This window comes from Corvus kubaryi, unplaced genomic scaffold, assembly GCF_017639235.1.
Source record: "Corvus kubaryi isolate FWS band 111438036 unplaced genomic scaffold, C.kubaryi_AGA036_p1.0 37300, whole genome shotgun sequence".
Lineage (NCBI taxonomy): Eukaryota > Metazoa > Chordata > Aves > Passeriformes > Corvidae > Corvus > Corvus kubaryi.
Window position 1 is genome coordinate 6,089,096 of NW_024581093.1, and position 13,695 is coordinate 6,102,790.

The window sequence follows — 13,695 nt, forward strand, 5'->3', positions numbered from 1 at the left end:
CCTGAGCTTCCATGGAAATCACTTTGGTGTTGATGCTACTTCTTTGATGGCACTCATCAGCAAGCCAGATTGACCTGCTAGACCTTTCTGTAATAGGAGTCCTTATGTCCACCCAAGCCAATGACAAAAGAGAGCATGCATGGCTTCACCACTTAACATAGTATCATCAGATGGCAACCTGATGGCACAGGAACCTGAGACAAGGGTTCCAGCTCTAGCGTTGCCTGACCTAGCAGAGAGTGTGATTTGATTAGGGGATGGGAGCCAGGGAGTCCCACTGTGCCCCTTTCCATACCTGTCAGAGGAAACAACCCTCCCATTGTCACAAGTCTGAGTAGTTTTCCTCAACAGAAGTCAGTAGCAATCCAGGCTGCAAGGCCTAAGAAATACTACAGATTTCTCACAGAGCAGAGAGCACATTTCCCAAAGACATAAAATACAAGCTTTCCTGAAGACAACGCTACAACTATGGGGGGGGGGAAAAAACACACCCTCAAGGTAGAGGGATAGGAAGTGATTATAAAAAAAAAAAGCTAACAAAACCCGTATTTCACATAATTTTAAAATCAGAAATAGGCATACCACAAGGTCACTGTGTAAAGAGGCTAATTCACTGTGCCACTGTGGAAAAGACCAGTCTCTTGGAGCACACTTGGGACCAGTGCTGGCCTTATGATCAGCAAACCCCTCCAGGGAAAGTCAGGTTCAAAATGGCAGCAATAAAATACTCCTGCTGACCCACCCAGCAAGCCCTGAGGAACCCATTTCAGGAGAAGGGGCTTGAGTGATCTTCTTGGTGCCCAACTAAAGGATGGATAAAAATCCACCCCAAACAGCACTTCTGGCCCCACACATTCCTTCCACAGAAGGAGTTATCCTGCCTCTGAAGATCTCAATGCAACCAAGCCTTTATGTGCATTAGCAGAACGTGGAAGGGAGCTCCAGTTTAGAAGCGAGCACTGAGCCCTTTGTCCCATTGGATGTCATCGTAAAATACCTATCTTGGTAAATAATGTGGCAGCTACAGATGTACAGAATCTACACACCTATGCACACTCAGTCATCTTCCCTCCATCTCAGCTGATTCAGTGGTAATAGAACTGGCATCCTGTTACTGAACACAAACACACACAAGACCTTTGCTTTACTGATCCACAGGCATCTCAAACTTACCTGAAGTCAGTCTAGGATGCATTTGGGAGTTTATGCTATAAGCAGGAACTAGACGGAGAATTCAGTTCAGAAAAAGGCTGGAAATTAACTCTTGTCAGTAAGTTGGGTTGTGTGGGGTTCTCTAAGCCAAAATCCCTTACTCTTGTCATTTAAGTGATTCTTTTCTCTGCGAATGCTTGCAGCAGGCTATTAATACCCTTATCAGCCACAATTCAACACTCTAAGGCTGCCCCTTCTCATGGTCCTGCCAATGGTTTCCTGAGTGTCTGCAAACAACACACACAGAAAAAACGTTTCCAACAGCTCTTCTGGGCTCAGAGCCCCCAAGCAACTTCGGGTGTGGCATTACACCATTCCTCCTCCTCTGTGAGTTCCTCCAGCATCCCAGCACCTCAGCCCTTTGTTTCAAGGACCAGCCACGTTGTTTTCACACGTTCTGCCTTGCTTAGCAGGCATTCATTAAAACCTCAACGTCTAGTTGTTGGTCTTCTGTTGTATCTCCAAGGTAACTCCATTCATATGTTGTCAGCCCCTGACAGTTCACTTTTACCAGCCTGACAGGCTCTCTAACATCCATCCTTTACTGTCTTACACAGAGGAAAATATAAGCCTTTCCATGCTGTAGTATAAAGTAGGTAGGCAAACCGGGCCAAACAAAGAAATCGCTCACAGTCCATGGGAAAGTTTGTTTTTTCGATTCACTTGGGCACTTCAGCGCCTACAGCCAGGATCCACTGGGCATTAAGTCTGTTCTCCCAAACCTCTGTATATCTGTTTATCTATCTACACACACACACCCCCCCCCATTTGCTGATCCAGATCTTGAAAACTTCCTAAATGATTTCCAGTGCACTAGTAAACTCCACGATATCCTGCAACCAGGAGTTTTATGGGGAAAATGATACTTCACAAAAATATCTATTTCTTTTTCAGCTTCATACTCAGAAGTTTTAAATTCCTATCCTTCAGTGCTTTCAAGGCAGCTTGGAGTAAACAAACCAAATATTGAAAATTTGGTTGAAGAAGAAAAAGTGACTTCCATCCTGCCACACAAAAGAAACACCTGGTTGTTAAGGACTTTAAAGATATTTTAATAGTGGCCTGTGCAACTCTGAGCACAAAAGGCAGAGTTGTTTGAAGTCAGTGGAAAGTCTCGTCTAAGCTCAGATTTGTGTGGATGCATTGCAATTTCCCTGCGCATGGGAGTGTGGTAATAGGAGTCTTTCACTACATTCTTCCATGGCCAAATCATCAAAAGCAATTTTGCAATAGTGAAGAGTCAATATAATTTATAGCAAAAAGGAGTAGCTTGATCTCAGTTTATGTTTCCCCAAATCCTGTTTTCATTGGGCAATTCTCGTTTCAGTGGAAAAGGTTCCAAACATCTTCAGTTTTCTGGAGAAGTGCCAAGCTGTTGTATAATGATAGGGTAATTTTAAACCTATAATTTAGAAAGGCCATTTCTGTCTGAATCCATTCTTCAAAAAAAGCCAGCCTTGGAGAGTTACACTTTAGTTTTCAAAGCAAAATACCTGTTTTATTTTCAAAAAATAGATGGCCACAGAAGAAGCATCCAGCAGAGTCACAAAAGCAGGTGCTGCCTGAGCCATGCCTGCCAATGCCAGCAAGATGCAAACAGGAGAGCACAGGGAAGGGAGCAGCAGAACCATCACTATTCTGCACTTTCCTGTCGGCCCCTAGAAGAACTGCTCTGACAAACAGCAAGAACAACAGATCTAACAAAGGGCTGAAATCAGAGTTCATCCTCTGACCAGCCATGGTCAATTTTAAAATGGTATGGATGGAAGTAAATACAAAATTTTGGTAGAGTATTTGATGGGGTTTAGGCAAGTATAGTGCAGCTAACTTGTCCTGGGAAAATCAGATATCCTTAATTGTAGTGTAATTTAGAAAAAACACAGTCAAATGTTACAACATTAGCCTCATCTAGTCTTCCACTCCTGGTGCTAAACTTCCCTTGCAGATGTCTCTACAGGTTTTAGCAGAAAATGAACAGGATCTGACAACTAGGAGGTTTAAATGATGGATTAGTCCAAGGACATCACCCAGATCACGTGTGCTGATACCTCGGCTACAAATCACTTAAAACATCCTGAGCAATGCTTAAGGAAGAAATCCTTCCAGCTCTGCAGGGACAGTCCTGTGTGCCTGAGGGACATTTTGCAGGAAGAGAAATGTCATTCTTGGTCATTACTGCATTTTGGTAGCAACCTACCTAAGTGCCATATTTATAATGATCCCATAAAAGGAGGTCAACCTCAAAGGCACAGTCCTGCTCTTCAAGCTGAGAGCTTCACATGCAGCTGAGGTTAAAATTTCAACTAGCCATGGTGAAGCTAAAGCAGATACTGCTAAATAAACTAATTATTCTCTGCAGAACACAAATAGCCATGGCGGTTTTTCAATTCCCTGATAAAAGCATCTGAGGAACAGGGTACATTTTTTAGAACCCTCAAGTTTCTTACAAAGGCACAGAGATCAAACACCAAATCTGGGGTTGCCTGTGGGATGCCTGTTCCCATTCAGGATGGGACCAGTGGATCTAGCTGAGACCACAGACCTGGCTGAATCCCTCCTCACTAGGTTACCTGACCTGGGAGCAAACCATACAATTAATACAATGCACTGGAGACCACAACTGCCAGGAGAATTCTCTTCTGGAGCACAGTTCATTTAAGTGTGTTTTTAGCAGAAATATGCTCAGAAATCCCTTTAAAAGCCAAGGGATCAATGCACACAGTTAAACAAATGTCCAAGCACAGTCCCAAGATGTGACCTTTGGTTCCTTCTCCTGCCTGGCTTGCATTCAGTTATAATAAAACTGTGTTCAGATTCTGGTTGATTTTAAATCCCAGTAAGATCCATAAAACTGACTGGGAAAAAAAACATTGTAAGAAATACCAAACTAACAAGTAGCCTGCTTACAGGGAAAGTTCCCTCTGCAGTGGAGCCTTGGACAGGATTTGGAAACACCATTCTGGGAACACTGAGTCTCCAGATGTGGTTTTCTACCAGCTGTAAACAATTTCCACCTCTAAACCTTGTCTAATGTACATTAACCTGCTTGTTTATACTTCATATCCTGGTCAAATACACCAGTCTAAGAGCTGGGTTCCTGATGCTGAGACCACCAGGCTCTCAAGATACCCTGCTCAAATATATACACACTGTCATTTAAAGCCACGTCCCTGTTTCATTGATACATTCTCCTTTTACCCACTTCCAGGGCTATGTACAATCCATATAATAGCAGGGACTGTTCTACTAACCAGCCCAGCAAGAGACGTATCTATCCCAACCTAGTTATATAAAAAATGGTGCTTGTGGGATAGCCTGGGCTGAGGCAGGAATGTCAGGCAGTTCAGCTAACATCCTATACTGGAAACTTTCTGCAATTTTTTCCATAATATTTTTAAACAGATAAAACACAGTGTGTCACTAATTACCTAATGCCCTGTTGGCATGACAAGCATTGCAAACAAAAACAAGCAAAACTGGAGTCTTTGGGTAAATTCTCACTGAATCCAAGAAGATTTAGGACACAAGACAGCAGAAAATAAAAAACAGAAAGGGAGCTGAGGGGAATCATCTCATAAAAAGCCTAAGAGGACAATGAAAACTTACCTAGACAGAACTCTGCAATCTTTTAGCTCTCTGCAAATGCCACAATTGACGCCTCACAGCACTTCATGCACTCAGAACGACAACAGCCCCAACTCCACTCTCCTTTATGTGTGGAGCAGCAAGATTTGTTTAATGCGAGCTAAGTGCTTTTTACCAGGCTAAAACCACCACGCAAACAGAGGGAACAGGTTAGACTGTAACCAAAATGAATACCAAGCAGCACAGTGTGTGTTTGGGTAGAAATGTTGCAGTGCGCTCCTCCCTCCACCTGACACAAACAAATAAGGCCAGGGAAGAGCACTGCCACCCATGCTCAACCAAAGGCTTAGTGCTCATCAGCACCTTCTGTGTCACCAGCAACAGCGCAGAGGCGTCTCGTGGCAGCCTTTGAGCTCAGAATTTAAGCACGTTTTTTCATCTGGCTTCAAAGGTATACTGAGTATACATCTCATCCCAAGATGGAGGTTTTAGGATTAGGTCTACAGGAGGAACATGCACAGAACCCTACAATGAAAGGTGCCTCTCGCAGATCATATCAGGAGTGCACACTGGCACGTGGTAGCATGAGAGGCCCCCAGAGTTCCCAGAGAGGCAGGAAGATGAGCAGGATCTAGCTCAACTGCCATCAATGAGAGCGACACAAGCATCACCATCTTCTGAAGCACGTACAAACACACAGAGCCGCAGCAGACACACATCTCTAACACAGAAAGGGAATGGCAGAAGACAATAATGCCTCCAGGAAGGATTTCCCAGCATAAGTTGCCTGGCTATGACCAGCCTATAGCAGCAGCTGCCAGTTTGATGGTGCACACACTGTACCTTACAAACCAAGAAGCCCAGCCATCTCAGTCTGCCCAAACTGGGACTTTATACACCAGACACCCATCTCCCCTGCTCCCAACTTGTTCCACATTTTGGCTGATCAGCTTAGTCTCTCTGACTCTACACAAGCTTTACATGGTGCTGTGCAGTCCCTTGGCAGAGGGCTTAGAGCCTGTACATTATCCAGGTCTACTTCCACCAAAGGGAGCTCATACACCGCTTTGCAGAATGGCACATGCAGGCCTTGTAACATTCCAGGAGCTGCTACTAGAAGGAGCCTTGCTGGAGACCCACAAACATGAGCTCTGAAGCACCACAGAGCTACACCCCACTGCACTGTTAAGTGACCACAGCTTCAAGTAGACCCAGAGTCTCAGTAGTGTGTGTGAAAGCCGGAACATGAACTATGGAGGCTGTTGGCTGCAAGATCACCCTCTTTGTCACTGTAACTGAGTCAGGTCCAGCACCAGGAACCTGGCAGCTGCTGCTCAGGAAGTCTGCTCTGTACTGTCCACTACCTCTGCTCAGCTCAGATCCCCACCCAGGGCTTCCAACTACATCACCAAGCCACACTAAAAATAGCCAGCTCACAAAACCAGCTCTCGGCTCTAGCCACTCCACCCTCAAAGTACAGAGACTAACTATACTGTCTTCTGCAAACAAAGGAGAATTCACTCCTCCATCTATTTATAAGCTGCTTATTCACAGCTTGCAAGCACAGATTCTTTTCTGATGAGGAGCTTGGGGGAAGAGATGATGCTTTTTTTGGTTCCATGTTGCACAGAGCCAAGCACTCAACATGATCATTCCTTCACCATCTGAGGTTTTTCTCCTTTCAGCTCTCACCTCTAGCCTTGGGACTATCTTGCCCATCACCATGCAGAGCATGACACAATCCCATTCCCGTGCCACAGTGAGAACACAGGTTCGTCGTAGAGCCAGGCAGGTGCACTCTGGTTAAACTAATATAAACCATCTATATATTAATATAAAATGGTTATACCTTCTTTCCTCTACTTGTGACTCATAACATCTGCAGGACGAAAGGCATTCACTGGGTACTTTGGCTAGGCACATATTTCCAGCTCTTGGCTATGCTGGAAGAGCAGCAGTAATGAGAACAACAGTGAAAAACACCTGGCTAAAGACCAGGTTAAAAGGATCCTGGCCTTGCTGCCCAGCCCCACATCACAGCCTCACTTCAGCAAGAGCTCCCACTGCTGCTGTCTGGCTTCTGGCAGCTTCTCTGACACTTCCATCGTAAACTTTAAGTTTTTGACATCCACTACAGAAGCAGCAATACCTTAGTCCACCTTTCACAGCTGGCTCAGTGAGTTGCCTGCAAGCTACACGTTAGTTGATCACTACACTAGACAACCAGTAGCCAAAGCTACACCTTCTAACCAACTCTATGTACCTTATTAACAAGACTGTGGTTATTAAAAAATTCCTGTTTGAAAGTGCAAAAAGAAGTATTAACAGCATTGAAGTGATGGAGGTGTCTGCCATTTGGCCACACTTACCAAGAGGAACTTCAGCTAGGCTAACAGCTCTGCATTTCAATCTCCAGAAAGACTGGGCCAGCAAAACCTCTAAGGGTTCAGCTAACAGACCTGAAGAAGCACTGAACCTTCAGCACAGTGGACGGTGCGAAGGCAAATGTGCTGGCTTTAAATCCACCAACAGTGAGCAAGTGGCAATGCCACCTCCAGCAGTCCCCCTGCACCTCTGGGTGGCCAGCCCTATCATTACACCACTTAAAGAGGCGCCACAAAGATATTGGCTCATCAGTGCCACACCCACACCAACTCCAGGCCAAATTCAGCCTGGTCTTGCTGGAGGTGGGAGATCTCAGAGACCAGCTGAGCACTCCACAGCCCCTAAGCCAACTCCCTGCAATGAGCTGCCTGCAGGATGTGTATTCTGGTAACTGAGCTCCTTCTTCCTTAGCTAGGAAAAGGCAGAGTTGCAGACAGACTGCTTGGAGAAGTCAGTCTTTCCTTTTGTGGATGAGCAGCTGGATGGGCAAGGCTATCTTTTACAGTGGTACTTGGTGGAGAAAGGAGTACGAGGACTCCTGGTCAGCTCACAATGTGAGCAGAGTTACTGGTCAAAGCCACTGCTGTGGTACAACAGCATGTCAGGATGGGACCATCCAGGAAAGACTCCCGGAGGCTGTTAAATCATCTGTTAGAGAAACTAATGGATGGAGCCCAACACATCCCTCCTGCATGCCCACATCTTTGATGGGATGAGTTCAACTTCTGCAGGAAAGAACCTGTGGCACTGTCTTAGCAAAGCCTCACAAATCCCAGGTCAGACCTGAGCAGCAATGAGATCCCACTGCTCTGTGCCACAAAACACTCCAAAGGGCATCTCTGCTCTCCAGGAGGGCAGAGCGAGCAGAGAAGGTTCCACAACCAATCCCATGGGAAGAGTTTCATTACTAAAGCAAATCTTGCTTGCTGTTTGCTCTTGAAAGGTATTTGGCAGATAACATCTGATTGCCTGAGCACATGCCTGCTTCCTTGCCTGTTTTAACTTACTATCTCCAACCTGTGGTCAGGCATTTTCAGAAGGGTTCATCCATATCTATTTTTACCAGCTCCTGGTGTTCTTTTTCCACGTGAAACCACAAACTAGCAAGAAAGACATCTGTGAGAGCTAGAAAAAGGTATTGCCTGAAAAAAAGGCAAGTCAATCCCTTGCTTGGTTAATCCCAAGGTGAAGGTGCAGATGGGCTTGAAAAAAAAAAAAAAAAATCACAATTTTACCTTTAGTTCTCCACTTATAGTTGGCATATTGTAATTAAGTCGAGCCAAAAGTCCAGAAAACTGCTCTTAAAATTGTCTTCTCTATTTATATGTAATTCCTGCACATTCGGACAGTCACCTGTTCACAACTGGCCTCAACTTATGACTAAGAAGTCCTGGCAGTCATGACTCCGTTTTATCAGACTTTTGCACCATAATGGACAATAAAAAACTTCAACAACTGGACACGTGATAGACAAAAGAGCCAAAAAGGTGGCTTAGAAGAGTTAAAGCCATTTGACTTGCTTTAGTAAATAATTTATTTCAAGTGTTGGGAGAATGGGTGTGGAATTAGGCTGTTAAGCATTAGATCAAGATTTTACAATTCAAAGTTCAGAGCAGCAGTACCACAAGCCCTGCTGAGTGCACATACAAAGCCAGTCCTGTTCCCTTTTCACACATCACCAGTTAGAAATCGAATATTGGAGCTACATACATCAATAGCCACTCCATGCTAGCTTAGCTGGCCAGTTGCAATATTTTGTCCACACCCTGCTTTGATCGTATCTGTTAAAGAAGCCTTTGAAAATCATAATCTTTACAGTATTAAGCAGAGCTCAGAACCTTTAATATTTGCACATCAGATAGGAAAGAAGGAGTAAGTGCAAAGCCATGGAGGACCCAAAACCAACAGTGCCTTATACAGCGTTCTCTAGCCAAGTGATAGAGCCTTCTTCCCCATTTGAAGGGATCCTGGAACAAAGAAGAGTGGACTTCTTTAGTCCTCTGCCCTAACTTAGATGAAAATTAAAATACTGGATGGAATTTAGTTTCTGCAACTACTCCACAGCCTAGAAGAGAATAACTTTCTCCTGCTACATTCATTTATGCTCCTTAAGTTGGAGAGAGCCACGTATATTTGAGCCATGGCATACAGTCTCCTTTCACACTGGCAGACAATGAATATAACCTGAACTAAGCAGAGAACATGCTACACAGCCTTGGCATGCACTCAAGCACTGCACAATCAAACAATTCAGTGTGTATCCCCCACCCCTGCCCTTGCTAAAGTAATCAAAGCAGTAAATTATCCTTTGGGGCTCTGTCAGATCAGGTTTCAAAGTTGATCATTTCCCTGCACAAAAACACAGGCTTAGCTCAAAACCAAACCAAAACATAAAACTCATGCACATTCTCCCCATTCTCCTAGGACTCTAAAGTTGCTGTGTGTTGCTTAAAATAAATAATAATAAAAAAAAACCTAAATAAAACAAAGCACAAAACCCCACATTATTTTGCTTCTCATGTCGCATGAGAATGAAAAGACTATACTGTACTAACTCAATCCAAAATTGCATCAAGATTACTTCACCAGTTCAGCAAGAGAACTGTGTCGGCATAGCCTGCCAGAGCTCCTGACAGGAGTCACAGCAAGCAGGAAACAGAAACAGTTACGCAGCCTGCCCCCATGCTCCCCTCTCTGCACCAAAATGTCAGTCCTCTTCTTCCAGTGACAGGTAGCAACTTGCACTGTCATCCACTTGCTGAATTTTAAAAGAGAAACATGCTTTTCACAGTGTTGAGATACTCCATAACTACTTTGTTATCTTCTCTTCATTCCCTCCCTTCAAACCTCCCAGCTTGTGATGGCAACAGGGAGTTTAACCAGAGCAAGGCTGTGGATGCACAGAGCTATTCCACATCACCCTGCCACCCCCTGCGCCCTCATCTGCACCCACATGCCAGCGGTTATCTCACACTGGGCTGGAAGCTCCTGGGTGCAAAGGCTGCCTTTCTACCTTGTTGTTTGCACAGCACATAGCACAGAGGCCTTCTCATGCTGACAAGCTTCAGGTGTTTTAACAGCACAAACAGGAGTTGTGCAATGCCCTGGAGATATCAAACAGCTGGGCTCTCTCAGTCCCCGCTTCTCATACCAACCCCACAAACGGGCAGCAAGTATTTGTTTGTGCAAACTGTACCAATGTGCGAGGAGATCAGAGCCTGCTGCAGCCAGCAAGCATTCCTCCCAGCTAAGGTCCTTGGAAATCCCCTTGCATAAGGAGTGCCTTGGGAAATCACACAGAGATAATGGCCTGCACCTAAACATTCATCACTGGTATCATCAATTAAGGCTGGTGTTTTAATAATATCTACCCAAAATATCCAGCTCTCTCTCCACTAAAGAAGGTAAGTCTGATTTGGCTTGAAAAAGGAAGCTGAACAATCTAAGTGAATCCACCTGGACTAGTTTTTGGACTGGGGAGGAAGCAATCCGGTTAAGAGTAAAATTCATTACATTTTTCACCTTTGCTGTTTTCAACATAATTCTTTGCTACACAAAGCTGTTCTCACGCCTGCACCAATGATGGAGCACCTCAGGGAGACTCCTAGCACCTGCCTTTTGCTCATGTCCATCTCCTCCCACTCTGGGGGCTCACCTGTAGTCCTGGGTAAGGGTGACACAAGACTCCTCCTTCCCCAGTCTGGCCAGGAGTGCTCCACCCTCCTGCTGCACCTTAACCAAACTTGCATCTTCCAGAACATTCTTCATCAACTGCCTTGAATTCCTCAGCAGCACAGCTGCATCCTGGAGGGATCACAAGAGTGAGTTGAATTGTTACTGCAACCTACAGGCAAAAACCAGCACCTAAACCAAAACACACCCAAACCACATCTCACCTGGGCCCACTCTAGGAAAAGGGGAGGTTGGTTCCCACGGCTGTCTCTCTCCAGCCTGACAAGTCCAAAGTGATAAACAGTGCTCCTTATGCTCCTGGTACCTTCCCCACCAGGCTAAAATTGTGCCCCAATTCCCATCATTGCTGTTCCATTCATTTGCGGGGCACAGAAGAAATAAACTTTCCAGCCTCACTTCCCACTCACACCTAACTCCTAGAGCTCTGAGAGCCTGGATCTGCATGGCTCCAAGCTGTGGGACAAGATGCACACGAAGGGTTTGTGGATATACAGGTGTGTGCAGGAAGGCCACTACCATATCCTCCATCATTTACTATTGGAACCCTCAGTGCAGAGCTGGCAGCAATTCCCTACCGTGTCAGGGGTACAGCAACTTCTCAAGAGGAGAAATAGAAAGTTTGTGACCACATAGGCTTGGTCTTTGTCCCTTCCCCTTCTTGCCCACTTCCAAACTTGTGTTCTGGAGACAGCAAAGTTGGAACCACAGCACAGAACTAAGCTGTTACCTAGTATTATTCCAGGCCATTCAAGCCAACCTGATGCGGCACAGCCCAAGGCAGCTGCTCTGTACCTGGCACACCAAAGTTTGTACCAGCTACAGAGCTCTGGAGCTGCTGAGAATGCACCCCAATGCTGGAGCAAGCACCCATCAGCAACAAGCCCAGCTGGAAAGATCTCCTGGGTGACACTGAGGAATCAGACAATCAGCTTCCAGAGCCACTGAAGCCTCTATCACTTCGTCTGGATTAGTTTCTACTAGTACTGGGAATACTCTGCTACTACAGCTTGCAAATTCAAAGCTACAGCTTTTCTGCAGCTATCCAGCCTCATGTTCTCTTCTGTCTCAGGTCCATCTCTGATCTGAGGAACATGCTTACCTCAGCCTTTTCCGGTAATTTTCCAGACTCCACTTTATTAATAGCTCCCTGAAGGAAGGCACAAACACCCTGGCATCCTTGTAGCAAGTATTCCAGCTTCTACAAGAATAAAGGACCAAGGCAGAGATTATTGTCTCGCAGCTGACAGGAAAGGTCTTCTGAGCTTGCAGAAGCTTAGGAGTACAAAAATCAAGAGAGGATCAAACACATTAATCCAAGGGTTCAATTATATCATTCAGTGAAACTGTATCAGCAAAGAGAGGCCCATCAGAGGCTTCAGATGCATCACACTAGACCAAGGCCTCCATGCAGACCTTAGAAACCTGCATACTCATGGCTCGGATGGGTCATGCTTTACAGAAAAAACACCCAGTCCACTTATGTCTCACATTCTTCCATTAGCATTTCTTGTAACTTTCCATGAAGATGAATCACACTGCATGAATTTCAGAGAAACAAAACATAAAACAAATACTTGGAATTTTTCTACTTTAAATAATTTCTCTTCATGTTAAAAGTAGTGTAAATTAAAGATTAGGAAACTGGAAAGCTTCCAAAATTAAGCACCGCCTATGGATAAATCTGAAATCCTTCCTCTCTTCAGGGTGGGTGGAAGCAGGGAAAAAAACAAACAAAGCCCAAACATTTCATAAGGGTTCATAAGGCACTGTGTTTTAGAGAAGTCAGTAATATAAAGCCTGAATACTGTCAGATGCCACTGAAATCAAGAGAAGGGAGAAACAGCTATTCCAAAATAACCATGCTCAAAACAAAACAAAAAAGCAGCTGTTTGAATCTTTACTGAATTGAACTCCCTCTTCCCTGGAGTGCTGGAACAATGCCAGCAGTGACAGATTAGCAGGCAGGATGCAGGTGAGATCACTGAGACAGGAAATAAATGCTGTTTGCCACATAGCTCCAGAGCTAAAGAAGCTGAGCACATGGGTCATTACCCCACACAGTATAAACAGGCATTCCATACAGTATGATTCTCATATTAACCCCCTTTGGCATGTTTTACATGCTTAGAAAAGAAGTAGCCTGATATTATGGTTCTTCCTTCAAGAACTGCCCTTCTGCATATACAGAGCACCTCAGCTCTCAAGGTATTCCCCACTCTGTCCATAACTAATCCATAACCTCTTGCAAAGTTTCTCTGCTCCCTCACTGCCAAATAGATTTCAACTTCTCAAAGTCAATCCTAGGCTCCAAGATGAGGCTTCTGTACCTCTACTGCATGAGCACAGGCTGCTACAAGTACTTTTAGATGGAAGTTTACGAGAAATGGTTCTAAAGTAAGTTGGAAAAAGTAAGTTAACATCTAGCACATGCCAAGCCTATCTCCTGAAGCCTGCCACCAGCACCACAGTGGTGTTATCAGTGACATCTTAATCTGCTTCAAGTGCTGCACTGTGTCACAGAGCACTCTGGGCATCGAGGTTGGAGCCTAAAGACCACTGGATCCTCTGGAAGCTGAGGTGACAATTCTGTCAACCACCAGGGTGAGCAAATTCAACGTGAAGGCAGCCAGCTTGTGTGCAGATTTACAGAGATTTAATCCTGTCTAGTCTCAGTGTGCCAAATAACTCAATAGAGCTTTTAAAGATTCAACAAGCATCTGGTCCACAGCACTCAGGCTCCCTCCACAGCACAAGCACACACGGAGCTGGGTACTGTGCTAGTTTGAAAACAAACCAGTGGGAGGCACCAAGTCAGAATAA

General features: G+C 44.9%; 1 protein-coding gene across 8 annotated transcripts in view; it reads right to left on the bottom strand.

Annotated features, from left to right (window-relative positions):
- PLEKHG4 (pleckstrin homology and RhoGEF domain containing G4) overlaps window positions 1–13,695 on the bottom strand; it is an 86,648-nt gene that overhangs the window by 32,074 nt on the left and 40,879 nt on the right. For all 8 annotated transcript variants that reach the window (XR_006015895.1, XM_042027303.1, XM_042027307.1 and 5 more), the window contains 2 exons: window positions 11,975–12,073; window positions 10,838–10,986 (listed from right to left, as the gene is read on the bottom strand). Coding sequence is in view for 7 of the 8 variants with exons in the window: in XM_042027303.1 (XP_041883237.1) it covers window positions 10,838–10,986; window positions 11,975–12,073 (248 nt within the window). In the remaining variant the exon portion in view is untranslated. The remainder of the gene's footprint in view (window positions 1–10,837; window positions 10,987–11,974; window positions 12,074–13,695) is intronic.